General features: G+C 39.3%; 1 protein-coding gene across 7 annotated transcripts; it reads left to right on the forward strand.

Annotated features, from left to right (window-relative positions):
* Positions 1 to 967: 967 nt before the first annotated feature.
* Positions 968 to 20,692, forward strand: PTGFR (prostaglandin F receptor). Of its 7 annotated transcripts, none has more exons than XM_080601532.1 (3): positions 968 to 1,063; positions 2,334 to 3,181; positions 18,434 to 20,692. In XM_080601532.1, exons 2-3 carry the CDS (start codon positions 2,393 to 2,395, stop codon positions 18,737 to 18,739), a joined length of 1,095 nt encoding a protein of 364 aa, XP_080457658.1. In that variant the 5' UTR covers positions 968 to 1,063; positions 2,334 to 2,392; the 3' UTR covers positions 18,740 to 20,692. The 7 variants fall into 7 exon arrangements, with proteins under 7 accessions (XP_080457658.1, XP_080457662.1, XP_080457660.1 ...); XM_080601536.1 differs by having other exon boundaries at positions 2,334 to 2,860; XM_080601534.1 differs by having other exon boundaries at positions 969 to 1,194; positions 2,334 to 2,860.
* The last annotated feature ends 329 nt before the right edge of the window (positions 20,693 to 21,021 follow it).

Below are 21,021 nucleotides of genomic sequence, written 5' to 3' on the forward strand. Positions count from 1 at the left end.
CATTTTTAAATAATTGCCTTGTGGAGCTAGCAGTAGTACAAATCAAGGCTCTGTCTTAATGTAAGCAGATACACGTTTTCCGTCATTCTTACTCATGAAATATTCTGTAATATATTGCAATTTGATTTTATATTTTGACCTTAATTTTATATTTTGGCGTATTTCTGTAGTAAGAGTTTTTAATAAAGATTCCCATTCGGGCCTGTTTGGTAGTCCTGGACATTGATGGATGAAAGAGAACTTAGAAGTCATCTGTAACTTCAAGCTGAGTATGTGATGTGAAACCAAGAACCCTTGGATCTCTATGTCTTGTTCATCACTAACTCCTCATCTGGCCATGTTGATGTCATATTGCACCAGTGGAGAAATGCCCCAAGGAACGCCGTCAGCTCTGCGAGGGCCGTGTGTCTGGTGATGTGCACCTCTACATCCCACGGCAGAGTTCCTGGGGGCTGCCCCCTCCTGAGCTCCCTGTGCACCGGTGAAGGGGATGGTTGGGAAGAATTGTGTGGAAAGTGAAGGGACACCTGGCTGGTAACAGAAGTCGGTTGCCCCATGAGCTGTTGTCGCTGCTGTGGCTTCAGCACCGCTGGCAACACCTCCTCCCGCCTGGCTGTGGTGACCTTGCCGCGTGGCTTCGTCCCCTGGTGCTGTGACAGGACAAGGCAGCCCGGTCCCCGTCACCGGAGCCCTCTCTGCAACGGGGCACAGAGAGGCAGCACCTGCTCCGTGCTGACTGGCGCAGGAGGGCTGCTCTCCTCCATCTCCCCTGCTCCGATCTGGGGGCCGATCGCAGCCCCACAGGGGTGAGGCCTCAGCTGAGGGGCTCTGGGTGCCCGAACCACAGCGGAGGCTGCCGGAGCAGCCCAGAGGGGCTGGGAAAAGGCGACCCTGGGCTGCTGGGAGAGAAGCCGGGAGGGAGGGAGGGAAGGGAGGCAGGGAGGGTAGGCGGAGGGAGGGCGGGAGGCGGGCGGCGCCGGGCGGGCGGCAGGGGGGGCGGCGGCGGCGGGCCGGGGGGCACCGCGCTGCTCCGCCGCGCCTCTGCCGGCACCAAGGAACGGAGGTGAGGGGCGGCGGCACCGGCACCGAGACCGGGACCGGCACCGGGACTGGGACCGGCACCGGCATCGGGACCGGGATCGGCACCGGCACCGGGATCGGGACCGGCACCGGCACCGGGATCGCGTAGGAGCGGTGCGCGGCGGTCGGTGGCGGGGACGGCGGGGAGGCGGTGGCGGTGTCCGGGGCTGCCGGTGGCGCTGGTGTCCGGCGTGGTGGGCTCGCCCCGCCCCGGGGCGCCGCGCACTTAAGGGCGCTGCTGGGGGCGAAGGGGCGCTGCGGTGGGAACAGCCCTTCCACGTGCTCGGGAGGCTCGCTGTCACCACTGTCAAAGCTGTCACTGCTGTCACTCTGTCATTCTGTCACCTCTGTCACCGCTGTCGCCACGCTGGCAGGGCGCTGCGGGGAGGTAGGCGAGGAAGGCGCTGGGCCGGGGGGTTGCCGGCTGCGCCCCCCTTGAGCAGCCCGTAACGCCGGAGACGCGGGTGGCGTGGGCTTAGCCGGCTTCGTCGGACCTGGCTCAGTAACTGAGATAACTTCGCTGCCTGTTTGCCTTACTAAAGCCTGCTCTTTTTTTTTTTTTTTCCTTTTTGCGTGGGAAGTTTTTGCTATCAGGAATGTCCTGAGAGTAGAGATGGGAGATAAGGCGTAAAGTAGCTCGCAGAATTGGCTTCGGTATCAGAGGTCGGCTGCGGTGCACACTGGTACTTCAGCGAGCAAGCTGGGGACTTCAGGGCCGGTTACGTTAAAGCTTTAAAACGCTGAGTTGTGAGAGGAGAATTACTTGGAAGATGTTGGGACATTGTTTTGAAAATAAATGCTTAACAGTGAGGGAAGAAAAATAGAGTGTGATTAGCATCTCAAAACACTCTAGTTGGAGTATTTCACTTTTGACTGTAGTTGGGTTGATAAATATTTTCATTCTAGGAGTACGTTACAAAAACATTTCTTTATATACGTAGGTTAACCACAGTAATGTATTGATGATTTCTCTGATTATATGTACATGTGCATTATATATATGGCATACATTATCTGTATAATAGGCTTGCAGAAAATACTGTAAACTACACTTATATTGTGTCATGTGTGCAGATAATTGTTTTTTCCTGTGGCTGCTGCACTAAAATATGATGACATATCATATCGCTCAGAAAACAGGAAAATTAGATTTGTACCACAGACTAACATTGTGGAATTTCTGCTTCAAATGTCATTTGAACAGTGGCATGCCTTTTACACTCTGTGCGTATTTTTTTTTTTTAATATTACAGATGCCTTTTGATTGCAAGACTGCTGAAATGTTTTGAACACTACTTCTCCTCTCCTAACCATGAACAGTTCAAAATCACCTGGGCTGGCTGGATTTGGAATCTTAAAAAACACAACCTGCCACACAGAGAAGAAGATTTCGGTTTTCTTTTCAATAATCTTCATGACAGTGGGAATTTTGTCCAACAGTCTTGCTATAGCTATTCTCATGAAAGCATACCAGAGATTTAGACAGAAATCGAAAGCATCCTTTTTGCTTCTTGCTAGTGGCTTGGTCATCACAGATCTCTTTGGCCACCTCATCAACGGAGCCATTGCAGTGTTCGTGTATGCGTCGGACAAAGACTGGATTCGATTTAACCAGTCCAACATTCTTTGCAGTGTTTTTGGCATCTGCATGGTTTTTTTTGGTTTGTGCCCGCTCTTCCTGGGCAGCGTGATGGCTGTTGAACGTTGCATTGGAGTCACTAAGCCAATATTTCATTCTACAAAAATGACTTCTAAACATGTGAAAATGATGTTGACTATGGTATGTCTGTTTGCTGTTCTTATAGCTTTGCTGCCTATTCTTAGGTTTAGAGCCTATCAAATTCAAGCATCGAGGACCTGGTGCTTCTATAAAACAGAACATGTTGAGGACTGGGAAGACAGATTTTATCTCTTACTTTTTTCTTGCCTTGGGTTACTGGCCCTTGCTATTTCATTCTTGTGCAATGCTGTCACAGGAATTACCCTCTTAAGGGTCAAATTTAAAAGTCAACAAAGACAAGGCAGATCTCATCATTTTGAAATGATCATTCAGCTCTTGGCTATAATGTGTGTTTCTTGCATTTGCTGGAGTCCATTCCTGGTAAGAGCCTAATGTGTTTGCCAATTTTTAATGCACATCACTGTCTAAAACTTATACTTTTTATCTCCAGGTTTAAAGGTGCTTTAGCTGCGATAACAGATCCATTCACATTTTAAAGTATTAATTTTACAGCATATTGCCCGTGACATATGTCCCTATGCATCTATAACAAAAATAGTAATTATTCTTCACTTGTGATCAAGAGTGAAGAAAATTGAACAAACTGTGCAGGGACTCTGAAAGCTTTATTTCCAGTGCTGTGAAGCAGAAAGTGGTAGCAGAGTGGTGGTAGAATAACTTAAAGCAAATATTGAGGTTGGCCAAAAATTCAGTGAAATCTTGGAGTGGTAACTCTGTTTAGTCTGTACTGTGCTTCCTATCATTTTTTTTTTATTTATGGTAGTCTGTTCATTGTTATTATTACAGTTTACTGCTACTTGCGAAATGTGTTACAGAAGATAACAGTTCAGAACATAAAAATCCTCCACTCCGTTAGCGGGATATTAAGAACTTTGTTTAAGAATTATGTTAAAAAAACAGGGTTGGCAGTGGGTTAATGTAAAAATTCGGTTTAGACCTGATCAAGCTGGGTTTGTAATCTGGACAGATCGTGGGCAAAACTTCTCTGTGCACTTAGGGCTTTTTCTCAGCTGTCCCAGTTGTAATTTAGGACTGCTTGCTGGTAAATGCTGTGACTCTTCCGAAGTGGTAAGTGTTGCTCGGGATAGCATGTGCTCTGTCAGTGAGTAGTGTTAAAGGAAATAGGATTATGATACGGGAAAGAATTTGACGGCTTCTGTGGTATGATGGCATTTTGAAGGCGGTATGGAAAATGACTCTGTTTACTCTAGTAAACCTGACTGAAGCAGTTTGAATTTTTTGCTAGGGTAAGAGAGGCTAAGTCACAAGTAATATTAAATCTTAATTTTGTTTCCTAGAAACAGTGTCCCATAGTTTTCCTCTGACGTGAACAAGGAGCAAATTTAGTTAGAGATTTACAAAAATAGAAATTCAAATTTGAGATCAGAATCGGCTCCAGCTGTATCTCATCTACTGACTGGCTATGGTATAGTGTGGAGGTACCTGAACTGGTTCTAAATTAGCTACTGATAATGGCCTAGCTGCAGCAATTGGGTGTTATCTGGCAGGTAGTAGCCAATTAACCCAGTACCATGGACATGAAGGTGAGTGTTGGGATATAAGTCCGCCTCTCTGAAATGCACAAAACCTCTGTCAGTTTTGTTGAACAGTGAAAGAATTGCCCCTGCTTCTCTGCTGATTTTTCTAGACTTGCTCTACAACATAGTTTAAATTCATGTTGGCTTTTGTCAGTGTCCTGACTGTTGAATACACAGGATAAACAGTCATCCGAGCAGTGCAGAAAGCTTATGTAATGAGCTTTCTTCCAGTAACTTCCAACACTCTGAAATTCATCTGGGGCAAGCCACAGAATGGTTAGGTTATCAAGTGACTGAAGGGGTGGCTTTACTTTTCATGGAAAAACAGTATTTTATCCTCCACTGACATTTATTTTCCTATAAAATAATTGTCCTTCTTGCACTTTGCAGGTTGCAAAGTGCAGATTGCACTTTGCCTGTCAAAAAAGCTATAGCTGTTTTTAATTCAAGAGTTATTTTGTTCAACATTTGAAGGAACACAGAATTGCAACTACTCAGTTTGATTTTAGTAACTTTTTTATACCTTTCAATTTTTTAATTATAAAACTGTATATATATTTCAAATCTTGACAGTCTTTAATAAAATCACAGTGCAACACGTTACAAGTATTGGCCTTCATCTAGGTTGTAGTCGACAATGAATTATTATACCAGCACATCTTTTTTTTCAGGGCTGTTTCAGAGTTTGGTGTTCTAATCAGCTGGTGATATACACCTGTGAATGACTTCTTGCTTAATTTTGTACTTGGTAATTTTTGGGAATGGATTGCAGGTGAAGGTGATATACTAGCAACTCTGGTCTATTCATCAGGTGCTGTATAAATTCGGGGTGCAAATTTCTGGCACTCTGTGTGTTGCAGGCTCTCGATGCTTTGCTTCTAGATCTCTTTAAATGAGATGAGCCAAACAATCACTAAAATTATCCTGGCACTATGGACAAATATATGTTAGAAATGAGAAGTTAAAAAGTCAGTGTAAGGTTGGATTTAGATCTTGAAACAAAGTTTGAAGGAAGCGAACAATTAAAGTGTTAGTCACAGAGTTGGAAAGTCTGGGAAATGCAACAACAGCGAGCGAGTCCTTTGTGGTATTATCTTTCTTAGCTATTAGGATCATAGAGTACGCATCAAAGCTAAGTCTCTGAACTACAAATTTTAATCGGTTTTGATAGCATTCTGATCACTGAATAGAAAGAGAATTGTAAGCACTGTGCCATTATAGCAAGCTTTACTGGACAGGAGTGGAGCATGCAGATTCAGTGGAATAAAGTTTTGCCAAGAACCTACTAAAGTGCTACAACAAAGAGATCTAGACTTTGTTAAGGCATATGGTTTACGATGGATTGCTGATCCAGATCTACACATCCTATTTATCTGCAGTCTCTCAGGGCTTTTGATTTATGAAATGAATGGTTTAGATTCCATAATTTATTCAGCATATACCTATATAAGTATTTCTTGAAAGGCATCCATAGGTGCAATTATTTCTCAAAGTATGTAAATACATGTTAGTTTTACATCCATTTGCTTGTATGATTTTTTTCTCAACATGAAATCTAGAAGTCAGTGTCAATCTTTGAGAATTTTACCCATGCTCTCTACCCACAGAGTCACATATGATAAAATGTTTATATACATATACTGTTTGTGTACAATAAAACCTTATTTGAGAGTGAACTGCCTCAGTCTAACCAAAGCTATTAGAAACCAAACAAACATTTGGAAGAGAAAGCAGAGGAAGGCAATACAGTTTATGCCACATGTGGTTTGCAGATACGAAAGTTTAGATTTATTTGGCCATCTGACAGGGGGGTTGGGTTGTTTATTTTTCTTCTGTTTTTAATCTAGTCTGGTGTTACGTCAATTGTCATACGTGCATGGCTACCCAATAGCCATGTCTATCCAATATTGTAATCCAGTGCAGATTTTCTTTACTGTTACATTTTATTTTATATATATTTTTTCAAGCGGAGTTATGTATTCAATCACTGCCCTGTGCTAAAATCACCTTTAAATAACATTAGACCCTGAATCATTCTTTACGGTGTCTGGTGTGGAACTGAGCTTGACTTCTGCACCTGTTCAGGGGTGATGAACTTGTTTTGATGTTTTGGTATTTAAATACTTTAATATTTAAATATCATTTAATATTATACATAAAAGTATATTATAATCTATCACCACCTCTGTTTTAAGACTCCTGGAGATCTGGAGCATTTCTCATAAATGGAGCCCATTGTCTGGATCATGTGGATCTCTTCCTGGGACTGTTGGACAGGGATTTCCTGCTGATTTATTTTCTGAAGCTTTCTCTTGTCTTGTTTGCATCTCAAAACAGACAGCTTTCTCAAGTTTTCTGCCACTGAGTGGGAATCCTTCCTTAATGGAGTACCAAGGTGAGAAGAGGAATGTCCACAGAGTCAATGTTATTCCTTAAATTCCTCCATAATTCTTAAATGCAGACAGTAAGGGATCTGCTGTCTGGGAGTTACCAACCTGTTTCTTCCTTTATGGGGAAACATTTATCTCCTTTTGAGGAATTGAAAGGGGCAGGAAACTGACACAGAACAGCTAGTGAAATTCATGAGTTTTCTGAGAGTCTGTGTGGTCAATGGTTCACAGAGGCACATTTATTCTAACAGTCCAAATCATTTAGCTTTGTGATTCCAGGAAAATATGTTCTGAAGATAGCGACATCAACTTCTTTGTGTAGTAAGCGATCGTTTTTCCATCCTTGCTAGTCTTAGTCCTTTGCTAAGGATACACGAATTTTGTTGGATAGATGCAGTTCCTAGGGCTTGGATTCCCAAAGCGAATAGCTGCACTGGAGTGTTTTGTGACAAGCATTGCTGATGAAACAGATTGTTTTATAAATCCGATCTTTTGGCAGTGACTTGATGTCTGGCCTGTCATGAAACAGCTTGGTTTTGGAGCTGCGTTCACATCAGCAGATTCTGACTTTCGTACATCAAGTCCTGTGGGGCTCAAGGGATAAACACATTTTAAGTTTTGTTTCTGGGGAAGCAAAGTGAATTTCCTGTAATTACAGACAGGAGAGGTTTATTTCAGAGTGCATTCGCCTACAGAAATAAATTATGACATGGAGAAAATTCTAATATTTTTCATGTTTGGAACATAGCCTGAGAAAAGTACTTTTACCTTTAAATTTAAATTAATTTTGTTAAGATCTTTTTTTCTATGCAACTACCTGAATCATTTCATTCTAGTTTTACCTCCCCTCTAACTCAAAAAATAGCAGCTCCTTTTATTTTTTTTTAAAGATTTCAGCTATTTATTTCATATGATTATATCAGCTCGTAGTCAGTTGCTTTTTTTTTACTGCCTAGATTAATTTCTAGCCATCATTTCTCAAGTCATCTCTTACCTTTCCAATTTGTTATTCTAATTGCTTTGCTCTAAACTTGTTCTGAGTTCTTGTCCTCAGATTGTCACATGCAACGAGGCTTGGTGGTTGTGCACGTAGGGCTTCATTTAGCTTCCATTTTGGTGAATCAGTCCAACCTAGATGTCCAGCCTTAGTGGTCGTGCTGCTGGAGGAGGCGAGAATATTAGCATAGCACTGCCCATGCTATGCTAATAAGCTCGTGGTGCAATATCCTTACCCTGACCTCACAGCCCCAGTCGTTCCACCAGGTATTTCAGGTGCTGAGACAAGCTCACGGTTGATACATGATAAAGGAGGTTGTTGCATGATAAAGGAGGTTGATGCATGATAAAGGAGGTTGATGGCTTGCAGGTTTTACACTAACTAAATTCTAGGCCACATAGTTACATATAATGTACGACACTTTGCTGTACATGGTAATCCTCTGTGCATCTCGTCTTAGTATTTCTGTATGCATGGTCATATATATACATACACAGTGACACTTTTCCAGAAGTTTATACCTGTGTTACCCTTGAAGTGTCCTTCTGTATTCTCTTACAAATTGTCAGTTTGAATTTCCTTTATATTTACATATAATTATATATGCAATGGAGATCATTTATAGAGGCTTGTTGCTTTATTAATGCTGTGTTTGCCTTCAAATATTGCTACCTAAAAGTTCTCTTGTGCACTCTGGCTGGTGATTTTCATAATTGGGAAATGCAGCTGAGCAGCAGCAGACTCAAGAAGTCCCAAGATGCAGGTCCGTGCCCTGCCTTGTGGCTGTGTATGGGACAGCCTGCCAGATCTCCTGGGTGGCTGCTGTGTGGGCATTCCGTGTTGCACAGCCACTGGCAATATATGTTGCTGGTCAAAGCTGCAGCCACCATGAGCTTGCTGTGTCTGCACAGGCACTGTGAACAAAGAGAGTGGTCTTTGGAAGAATAAATCAGGCTTTCAGTTTTCAGTTATCTGTTTCTGAAGACTGAAGGAGATACTCAGTTCAGCTAATCTTGTAGCTTTGAATGCCATTGTAAAAGTTACAATCTCAGGGAAAAAACATACCATATGGTAGGATAAGGGCTCTCACTCTCCTTAATATCGTGAAGTTTTAGTTGTTTGCCAAATTTTTCAATGTATCTTTTAACGCTGTGCAAGTTCAATTACTCTTCTTGCTTGAGTTTTTCTGAATGACTTTCTGATACTCAAGGTTGTATCACTGAAATGTTACTGTGCCATTCCAAACATTCTAGCCCAAAATATATTCTGGAATAAATTGCTGATTTAGAGATTAATGAGATTGTGGGAAAAGGAACACTATTTTTGACTGAGTCATACTGAAGGGTATGCGCACCTAAAGTGATACTGGATTTGAAAGTTACTATTTTAGTGTTCAGAGTTGGTCTGTGCCTGTGTTCACCTTTTACAGTTTGTAGAGCTGTTAAGGTCTTTGCCTTTCTGAGAAATATGATTCATTTTTTAAAAATGTTTTTAACTGTGGGCCGGGGCTTAGTTTATCATAGACTACTTAGAAAATGTATTAAATGTGGCTATGTTTGTAATGCAAATGTAAATGTTTACCTCCCTCTCACAGAAGTCAGGGAGTTGAGCTGCTGAAATATTCTCTCAACAATAAAGAAGTTCTGGAGAAGAAAAGGAAAGTAGTCAGCATATTGTCCTGTGGTAGGGATGGGAATGAGGAAAGGAAGAAGAGCTGAGGCTGACAGATTGTCCTTTACTAGAGACTTTTGGAGAAACATAATTATAGTTTTTGTTATTTATGTTTACTTGTGCTGTTTAGAAAAACTTACGTAAAGCCTTCTTCTGAAAATGCAGTGCCATCAGAATGCAATGAGGTTGGTTTGCTTTGGAGAGATAAAATACGGAAGGCAGGATTCCAACTGTGTGAAAGCATTGCATTTTCAAAACAACGAGGTACTGTTTTTCTTTCAAAATTGCTTGCCACTTGATTTTTAAATTCATATTATGTATACAGTATTAAACCATGAAGTTTAAAATGGAAACAATATTTAATTCCAGATAGATGTCAGTGACTATCAGATTTTTTTTTTTTAAATTTCAAGTTGCCATCTCAAAAAATCAAATTCTGAAAACCTCAGCCAAATTACTATTACCTAACCTCCCCTTCTTTATTCAGTTACTAAAGTTTTCAGATGCTGTGATTGATATTGAGAAGTAAGTCAATTGGAGATGCTTTCCAGTTTTGTTTGATACGAGTGGATTCTTTCTCTTTCTTAGGTATGACACTTATTCAGGCCTTTCTTGCTTGAAAATATCGTGCACTGCATAACCGTTTTTGGAAAATGTCATACACTGCATAACCATTTTTGGATTGTTATTTTAGGAAAGATCTTTCTCCTGACTATCAGAAGCCTTTAAATGGTAAACTTGTTGCTGAAAAGTCTCCGGGACAAATACACTCACACGGAAAAACTCCAGAAACTCTTCTGTACTCACCAGGTTTAACAGGACAGACTTCAGTGTGCAATATACATTCATATATTTTGTGAGATATTTGTTGTGATATTATGGTGTTAATTCAAGATCTTAAGTTTTTCATGGTGATTATAAATGCTTTCTAGCATAAGTTATTTATCTCAGTACTGGTGCAGAATCTGTTGATGTCTGAGAGAATGCATTGTTTGGATCCACTTCTGCGAAATAGGCTGTTTAGCTTGAAAATAGAGCAATTCTGATTCAGGTCTTTTCATTCTTGTTTCACCTGCTCTTAAGACTTAAATTTTACATTTAAATATTCAGAAATAGCTAAATGACGGCTGGTTACTTAGGTTATAAACTCCCTGAGGAAGGAAGGTGTATGCGTGTATAGTGCCTACAGTTTACAGAACAGGAGCACAATCCCGTGCTGGGATCTGTGAATGCTGCTCTTACACATCATAATGGTCAGGTAGCAGAACACTGCCAAAATCATTTACACCAGGAATTACAGTGAAGTTTGAGGAATTGCAGTTCATTCTTTTGGATTTATTTTCATATTGAGTGAGGTGAAACCGCTGACGAGGTGAATGAACCTCAGCTGTGTTGGAGGTAAAGCACTGCCTCTTGCCAAAGGATTCCTCTTTATCTGTTGCAAACAGAGCAGGAGAGGAGTGGAGAGCAGCTCTAAGCTCTTTCTTAGGTCCTCTTTTTAATGAGCCCCATGAAGAGCTGTGTGTGCCAAAGCACAGGTTTCAACAGCACTGGAGCTGTTTTTCCATGATTACATGCAAGAAGCTGAAGATGATCCTTTATGTAAAATATGTCCGAAACTGAGTTTTTAAAGAAAATAGGGCCTCACTAGTAAATTCCCAGAAACTAAGAATTTGTCATTGGAGGACCAGAAGTTAATGACTGATCTCCAGCTGCTTGCCATCCCAGACCCGTGTGCTGCCAGCTGTCTCAGGTGGCTTGAACTGCGTGTTAGCTCACTGTGCCTGTGCTGCATGGCCACCCTGAAGTTACGGGAGTGAGTGAGGATGTAAAGGACATAGTGAGTCTGCCTGTGAGCAACCTCATCACCTAAGTTACGACCAACATTAGGATGCGAGGATGTCGGGAGGAAGACTGTTGTTCCAGTGGGGATGTGGACAGTTGCATTCCCATCTACCTCACTGTGCAGAATGGTGTTAAAACAAAAAGATGAAACAGGGAGTAGGTAAGGGTCCATATAAGTGATAGCAGTTTGTTTTAGGGTTTGCAATACATTAGTGTGTTAGAAATATAAATGAATGTATTTAATAGTCATTTATGTTTACCAGGAGCATGGGTTTGCAGAAGTAGTGAGAAATAAATCACTCTTAAATGGAGATTTGATTTTTTTTTTCTTCCATCTCCACCTTAAAGGTCATCCAGCTGCACAGAAATCCCTTATATTTGCCAACATTAAAAATAAAAATATTCCAAATTAAACATTCCAACTTGGTAAATGTAATACTAATTCATTAGCACTGATATTTCAGTTCATAGCTTGTCAGTGCACTTCTACAGAGAGATGTATAGAATAAGTTGCTTTAATAAAGTTATATATATATATATTTATAACAGTAAGGGAACATACCACAACTTCCTTTGCCTCCAGCCAGATCTGCAAATATTGCAAATTAGATAGTACAAGTCATTAAACAACTAGTACTTCAGTCCATATTTAAAAAGATAAAATTTTTCTCCACTGGATATGCTGTATATATTGTAAACATAAACATGCATAAAATATACTTACAAGTTAACATCTCTTTTTTTTTTTTCTTTTTTTCCCAACACCCATGTAATCAGCACCATAATTTCTCAGACTATTAATCTGAAGGTCTAACTCTACTGGTAGGCAATAGGTTCATTTCTTTTTTAGACTTGTCATTACTTGAGGTCTTGCAGGCATGATGACACATCAATGCCATCTGCATGTCTGAGCTCTAGAAGAGGTGAAGAGGCCACTATGTGGTGTGACTGACTCACCGTGGAATTCTTCTCCCTTCTTATCATGCTTCTAGTATGTATGGATATCTTTTGTTTTGGTGGTATTTGCCTTGAAAGCCAGTGTATATGTGCCATTCCTCTGAAACCAAGGAGCGATGAGTCCAAGGAATCCTTGGAGAATTCAGCCTAATTCTTGGATTGTTGGACCAAAGTAACAGTGTAGTAATGTTTGAAAAGCCAGTCCGCTTGTAAGCCATGGATTTGATCCTGTGCATAACAGTAATTAAATACTGAATTCGTTCTATAATTGTGGACCTTTGCAGCTCCTTTTTCCTCCTATTGATTGTCTGTATACTGTCTCCTTTTTCTGTATTTCTCCAGCTCTCCTCCCAGTATTAAGTATTGTCATTCTTCCTTTGGGTTATTTGTAGCATTTCAGTGAGAGAAGTTCTGTTCCTTCTAAAACAGTGAGAATATTTATTTAACCAATAAAATTGTGATTATTTTCTAAATGCATGTGAAAGCCTGAAAAAACAGAGCAATACAAAAGAAGTGATATGCTAGTTCCTGGCTTTGAAACTTTTCCCAACTGACCCTAATGGAAGAATGGATGGATTCTGACTACATATAGTCTTTACTCTAAACACTTATTTTGTTAGATTGTGTTTCTCAGGATGGTCCTTATTAGAATACTCTATTGTTTTCTGGTCGCAGAACACATAGCAGTTGTCCTGTAAAGTTTCAGCATTACCGAGTAAAGAATATTTTCATTTTATCTGTAAAATTTATTTTCTGTGCAAGAGATTTTTGTTGTCTTGTTAGGCAGCAATACATTCTTTGCCCTGTGGAGGCAGGCTTTTTTGTAGCTTTAAAATATGCAGCTCAAGAAACAGCTTGTTTATTTGACTTTGATATGGAGACTTATGTCTTTTCATTACGAAGTGAGTCATTTATTCTTTTCAGTGCTAAACTTTTCCCTATCCATATTCATTGTTCTCTCTGTTCAAATAAGTTAATCAATTAAGCTGCTAGTGTAATTACATAGTCAGCTAGCTGAACCAAAGTATTTGTAACTTTGAGGAGGAGGAAAGGAGAAAAGGAAAAAGAACCATCAATCCCATTATTGAAATTATCTGGATTCTTTTGGAGAAACAAAGAAGTGGCCTGGAATGTTTTTTTTTGAGCCCAAGCTGAATATATGTTACTGTAAAACAGATGCAGACAGCTAGCCTCCAAAGAAAAAGTTGTCAGAAAATAAAAGCTCAATTTTCAGTTAATGTTTGCTAGCTTGTGCACACCAAAAATCCTTCTTTTTATGAGGCTTACTTCATAATTGCATTTTTGCCTTATATAGGACATGACCATGCCAAAGGCAGTTAATAAAATATAAAGAGTGAGTATAATGTCATGGCACTTTATATTTTGTTCAGTAATTTTGATAAATTCTTGCATACACAAAAATCTCATTTCAAATGATGTTTCCAAATGTTTGCTCAGAAATTATATTGTCATACATAAACATTTCGCATGGAGCTGTAAAAACACAGATGGAGAAATTATCCCACTGACTCTAATGGCACAGTAATAGAATGTGATAAACTTGCAAGTCCTCTGCAGACCTGAGCCTGATTGAGGAGAGTGGAAAGCCCAGAAGAACTGAATGTCTTCAGCAAGGAGTGATTATAGAGCAAAGTCAGATGCAGCTGAGTTGCTGGATAACAAACATCCACAGTGCCCTGTGTGCATGTATGAATAATGGAAGTTCCAAAAAATACTGGAAGTTTAAAATTATTATTATTTTATTTTTTTTATACTTAAATACAAAATTAAATATGCTTTTGTATCCATGGAGAGGAACACAGTCAGAATACCATCTGTGGTTTAGGAGAAGCGGACGTGCACCTCTGGATTCAACACAGGCATCGATGGCAGTGATACAAGTACTCTGCAAATACTGGGAAAAAAAATGGACTTCCTTACATTGATGGAAATTCTCAGAAATGCTTTAACTGGAATCCAAAGAAAGAGGAAGAGGTTTAGGAGGGTCTGCAAGGTTCCCACAGAGAAACGGAGACTAGAGGTTGACCTACAGCGGAAGAGAATTTCTGATATTTGTTTGCAAATAACAAAAATGGCCTGTCTGCTCCGCTTTCCGTATCAATCTCTTGGTGACTGTTTTTTATCCAGTTTCGTGAAGTCAAGGATAGAACATGGATTTAGAGCTTATGAGCTGAAGTGCATCAAAGTAGTTCTACAATTTGCCTTATTTCCTAACTAGCTTTAAAGTCTGCTTCTTGTTTTGACTGGCTGTCCTTAAGTACTAACAGGAATGTGACTAAGCAGCACTGCCATTTAGTTTGTTAGTTGTTCTCATCTAATTGAGATCCAATTGGAAGGGAAATTAAAGACATGCTGTTTATATTTGGAGAGTGGTGTGAAGCTCTGGAGTTATTATTATATATATATATTTTTCAGTTTGTTGCACTGAGCTCTGTCTCTAGGGGAAATGACAGTTCTCTGATGCTAGATGCAGTTGTAGAAGTCAATGATTTCAAAATGTTTTTAAAACTTTTCCATCTGACTTTTTGGAACTTGCAAAGTAAGCTTTGGTTTTAGTGAAACCTAAGAGGTTAAAAAAAAAAAAGAATGGAGAAGTTTAATTCATTGTGTCAAGTCCTTGACTGACACAAATTTGGACTTCTTTGTATTTATTTATAGGGATAGGGAATTCTCAGGTCTTACCTTAAACCAGCAAAGACTAACATGAGTCAGAGTAATTTTATATCTTACAAGCAGGCAGCCTTGGTTTAAAAAGTCATTGTTTTTCACTGATGCTTTTATTGTTACTTTCCTAAAGAAAGTTTGAATTGTATTGGTTATATCATGTGATACTTCTTTTTTTTTTTTCATAAGCCAGGGAGAAGTATTACAGCTGTATTCATATAAACATTGTATAACTCAGCAAAATGCTATTTGGATTTTTACAGTTCTAAATATGTTAGAAAATGTCATGAGTTACATTTATTATTTACCATCTGAGGATTAACTTTTTGAGTCACGCCGCTGGATCAGCATGGATATTGCAGTCAGCTGTAGAGATCAAAGGCAACCAGATGTGATGCTGTCCTGTTGTGCTTCTTCCTTCTTCCCACTTGTGTACTGCTGTCTATAAACAACACAGTTCCTTAATCATATTAACCTGGTGGACCTGCAGGAAAGGAAAAAATTGCATCATTCTTTGAATTGGTTTCTCCACTTTGAACTAATTATTGAGTGGTATTAGTCCAATAAGAAGAAAAATGACCTTTCTGTGCCTTCAGAGGAGGTCCCGCTCTCATAAGTTGGCTTAGCATTGCAGCAAGCTCTGGTCCCCATTCCTGAGCTGGTGACTTGTGCCAGTTCAGTAACAACTTTCTCGCACCCAGGGAGCAAATACAGACAGCCTGAATGTTTTGATTCAGTGAAACACTTTAAAGAGATGGTAGTGTATTAAGCCTTTTTATCATTCATAGTTTTAAAATGACTTGAAACTGAAATTAAATAAGGATGAATATGAAAGTGTGATATAAATAATTTATATTGACCTTGCTCCATTCTAACCCTCTTCAGCTAGAGTTTAGGGTTTGTTCTACAAATCATCAGATGGCTTTTTAGAAAAGCTGCAGTAGCAAGACGTTCCCCTCTTTGTCCTCTCTTTGTGTGCAGTCGGTGTTATTTGACTGGAGTCTTATGTGTTGTCTCAGATGTGGAAGAGCTCCCAGGACAGTGCAAGTTATTTGGAGGAACAGAAAAGCTATTTCACTTCATACCCAGAGATGATGTGATGGTGACATGTCTGTCACTGCTGCTGCTCTGGCACAAGCGTTTTAGGATAAAAATACTTAGGAATCACCCATGCCTGGAGCTTGACTGAGATTCTCTGTCTTATTCCAGGCCTATATAGAAATGTCAGCCTCACAGAACTTAAAAAGTTGGGATAATATTTTGTATTGATTTTAGTGATACAAATAAAAGGGAAAGTTTCTAATTTCTGAATAACACTCCCAAATAATTTTAGAACAAACTTATTGTATGAAACAAAATTTGTAATTAACATTTTATCTCAATACTTCCAGTACTGGGATTCACAGCTGACTTGCTTAATCATTAGCTATGTAAATAAGTTGTAGTTTCTGTTTTCTACATGTACTCAAATACATTGTTTTGTGCACGTCCAGTATTCACAAGAAGTGACTTAAATGTCCTGGATGAAGCTTATCCACTTATCAGAATCCGTAAGATTATATATCAAATTTTCTTATCATTAGATAGCACTTTAAGGTAATACATAATCAAAACAGAGGGACTTTATGTTTAGCCAGCAAGTTGAACAGAAAATGAATAGATTCATTTAGAGGTGACAAATACTAAATAGAAAGGAATCTCTCAAGTTTCCTAGAAAACAGATGTAAGAATGATGATAGTTTTTCAAATTGCAGATGGAGCTACTCTTAAATGGCCACTTCTGCTGCCTCCTCTTCCAGGCATTGAAATTAATTCCAAATGAATTCTAATTCATTTGGATTTGGCATTTATTAAGTTTGCAGAATGCAAGAGAAGAAGAACAAATGGAATTTTGAAGTACCGACAGAAACATCAAGCAGCAGATTAGGAAGCTAGATATCTGTATTAAACCAAACATACAATATATCAGATGAGGATGTTGGTCTGAACTCTGTTGTGCTGTTATTTGCTGTCCAGTCCTGCTTGCATGAGCAAGGAGTACTCTGTCTGAGTTTGGCCTGTGGTGTTGGACCTCTAATAAATAAAATGTAGGACCATCCTGAGAAAGCATCCTGTGCAGAAGCCAAAGGAGTTGTCCAAGTTTGGGTGGTCTGCTGATGTCAGAGAGGAATGCACCCAACGGTTGTGGGGTGAAAAGCAGATTCAGGGAACTGACTTGTAGCTGTTTGTGTTGGCATGGTGTTCAGACATTCCTCCTCCTCCTCGCACCGTTTCCCAGCTGTGCCTCTGCCAGTCTTACCAACTTCCCTAGGAATGTACTGTGGGCTCTCTTCTCTGCCCTGACAGACATCCATGTAGAAATGCTTAACCAAATCCTTAACTAAGCACAGTCTCCTTTTATGCATTCACTCTACTTCCCTATGGAAGTTTATACCTAGATGTGGTGACCTGCAAGCTACAAACAGGGCCTAGAGAATCATTTTAAAGAAGTAAAAATAGGTTTGCTGGAATCCTAAGCAATAGTTTTTTTCTCTTTCTCTCTTCATTCACTTTTTTATCTTTTTTTTTCTTTTTCTTTTTTTTTCCAGTGTTCCTTTGTGAAAATAGGACTCTGCACTTGTACAGACTGGCCCTACCTCTCATCACACAATAAATCAGTATACTCGTAACATCAGTTGTAAACTATCTAATTTCTTAGTTACTTAACTGTATCACTTTAAATGCTTTGGAACTGAAAGCCTTACAGTGTTTCATCTTTCTACCAAAAAAGTCTTCATGTGCTTTTAACATTAATAATAGAGAGAGATAATTTACCATCATCTGGCAGATTCCTGGCATTGTACAGTCAGGCTTTCTTCATGCACGAACTCAGGTTACAAAACCTCAGTGGTGGAAAGTCTACAAAAGAGGTCTCTGTGGGGCAGGAGCCCCAGTACTGTGTGTTTCAGTAGGGCTGGTGTTTCAAAGATTAGGCTGCAGCCCTGCAAAGCTGGGTGCCAGGCACGGCTTACAGAGCCGTACTGGGCTGGTGTAGCTGTTGGATATCCTCTGCCACAAGTAATCCTGCTGAGCTGGACTGGGAAACTAAAGGGGTGCTGGATGCCTCTGCATGTGTTGCAGCATTTTCTTTGCCTCCACAGGTGAATGAGACCCTCAGTAGCTCCATTGGCAAGAAGAAGGTTATTGGTGGTCTTTGTCACCATGGCTTAAATTTTCCTAGAAACCTCTGAACCTCTTACTTCTCTGGTGTAAATAAATTGTGTTGTGTTGCAGCTTAAAATGTATGAATCTTCTTGATAAAGTCAAGGTGCTGTATTCTTTATGCAGGCTTGGAAAATGTGAAAAAGTAAATACCCTTTGTAAAAATGTCCTGATCTAACAGTGGCCTCTATCCTTGAAAAAACCCAGCCCTGGAACAGTCTTGTGAAGGCGTGAATATTAGAGATAATGTTGAAATGATTTCGCTTATTTACATGCTCACTTGACATATTTTTTTTTGATATATAATTTTAAAATGTTCCATTTTCAGGTGACAATGGCCAGAATTGGGATAAATGCAAGTCGTTCAAAGGAGACCTGTGAAACAATACTTTTCGCTCTCCGAATGGCAACATGGAATCAGATTTTAGATCCCTGGGTGTACATTCTTCTCCGGAAAGCCGTACTTAAAAACCTGTACAAGATCACGAGGGGATGTTGTGGCATGCACATCATAAACTTACACATGTGGGAGCTCAGCTCCATCAAGAATTCTTTAAAGGTTGCAGCAATATCTGAGTCACCAGTAAGTTCCAAACAAATAAATCTACAGCCACTCAGTTCTACAGGGCAATAAAGTTAAATATGGTGTAAGAAGAGATGATGGAAGCAGTGCTCATACACGGGCAATACCTTACAATGAATTCTAAGGCTCAGTGGTTTGGCATTTGTTTTAAATTGTGAGTGGTTTGCTCTTGTTGCTTACCAGTTTGACATTGTTACTCCAACAGATATGCTTGAATGTTTTAATTCACTTTAGTATACATCCCTTCCAAAACTGGTTGTAGAATGATAAATCATCGCGGATTTTTCACTTCCAGGTACTAAAGTGAACAGGGTTCCTTATAGCGACCCCTACCGAGTCCTTTACCTTAGCAGGATTCTTAAGAAAACATACAAGTGAGAAAATGATCTCCAAGGTGTTTTTTTAAAGGGGGTAGCTGTACCTACCAGTAATACCCCCAAATCCTTTTCAAAGTCACTGCTTCCTAGGGTAAAGTGCATCATCCTTTTACCTAAGCGTATTCTTTGCTTATAGGCAAGGAATTTACAATTGAATGTAGAAAAGATGTTTTGCTTCTGGCCAGCGTACTAAATGATCTAGTTTGCTTGGTTCCTTGACTTGACCTCCTAATTATTTACTGTTGCATGAATATTTGGGAGAGCTGCAAACATCATCAGTGTAAGTGTTCCTTTCCAATCACTGATAAAATGTTAGGTTCCCTGTGGGAACACAGTTAGAAGCAGATCAACTCAGCTTGCTTGCAGTTACATTTTTAGTTCTATCAGTGAGTTTTAAGCCTTTTCAATAAATTTTGTTGAAATTAACAGAATAAAGCTGTGGTTAGCCTGTATAAAGAGTAGGGCTTTTTTTTTTTTTCCTAAATGGAGGAAAATTTCTTGAAGGGTTTCCCTAATATGTATACTGAAATGCTCATAAGGTACCTCATAAGGCTCCATTTGTAAAAGGTCATGCGTATCTCATGTGAAATAATTGTGTGAACAAATGAGCAGCTCTACAGGGAACTGTGCTGTGATTGTGGTTTCTGTTTGTGAAAGCAAACTGCATACTCAGTGTTTGCAGGGTATGTGTCTGAAGTGCTGAGTACATTTAGTATATTTGAAGGTGTCAGAAAATTACAAGGACTTTACACAGGACTATACCCTGCACCTCTAATGCTGCTAAAAGAAGCGTTGGCTTTTGTGACTGTACTTTCTTTAGAAGCAAAATTGTCAGTATCAGAGACTTTGTAGCAGAAGGATTATTTTCATATAGAAATGTCTAATGTTATTTTTACCTACTTAACTTCAAGTAACAACATTTGCAAATTGTTGATATGTTTGGACTAAGTAGATAAAAATTGTTTCACCAAGAAGACACTTTGAGAGACCAAAACTATTCACTAAGTACAAATTCATGTTGTATATGAGAATAGTTTGAGTCAGAAAATAATAATAATAAAAAATGATTTAAATAGTTCAATTTTTGTTTTAAAAGTTATTTCCTTTTTATTTTAAAAAGGTTTAAAAAATATGGGTTACATAAACTTGTAATGAAATGAAATGGCTTCATTTACCCTAAGGAATTTGTCTGTGATTTATTTTGTCAATCACAGAGTTCATAAAATGTGTACAGATTTGATGCTGGTATAAGCTCAGCACTGTTGCTTCTTGTGGGTTCTGCTGAAATCTGGGAGTATTCAGTCAGTGCTCAATTAGGCCTTTTCATTTTGTAGAATGTGATGCCAGTGTATCTATTGACATAAATTATTTGTTCTTTAAGGAAGATAGTTGTTTTAGCAGCTGCAGAAAAATGTTGGTTCATAAATTGTTGAGGTGTTTGATCAGTGAATGAAGCTCATCAATGTTCCATTTTGTTATGTGAATAAATGTAGCTTGTGTAGTCTGTAATGGTTAACTTGTAAAACAAACAAAAAAAAGTTTATATGTATATGTGATTTCTTATATTTTGTGTACTATTACATACTGAATGTAAATTGCAGAGCCTCATTAAAGTTATCAAACTGTATCTTGAGAGTTATGATTTTTTTTTATATGACAAAAAGAGAACCTATGTTGCTAAACATAAGCTTTACTACAACCCCCACCTACATTGGATTCAAGCCGGCCAGTGCCATTCACAACTTTGACAGCAGAAAAACTGTGAAAGTAGAAAGGAGGACAGTGAGGATATAAATAGGAGGCCTGAATGTTCATACGCTTCATTTTCATGTAAGTAGCCCAGTGCAATCAGTGGTCTGAAGTAGACAAGGTCAAGTTCTGATGATCCATACTTAGAAAATGCAAATAGAAGTGTTTGTATTCAAATCGCTGCCAACATGTTACACAGATGGTGAT

The sequence above is a fragment of the Anser brachyrhynchus genome (assembly GCF_964034855.1).
Source record: "Anser brachyrhynchus genome assembly, chromosome: 8".
NCBI classification, from domain to species: Eukaryota; Metazoa; Chordata; class Aves; order Anseriformes; family Anatidae; genus Anser; species Anser brachyrhynchus.

What these genes read in the sequence shown, in the direction of transcription:
- PTGFR (XM_080601532.1), top strand. Translation starts at nt 2,393, where the DNA reads ATGAACAGTTCAAAATCACCTGGGCTGGCTGGATTTGGAATCTTAAAA. An exon ending in TTTGCTGGAGTCCATTCCTG is followed by an intron (nt 3,182 to 18,433) that starts GTAAGAGCCTAA and finishes TTCCATTTTCAG; the next exon opens with GTGACAATGGCCAGAATTGG.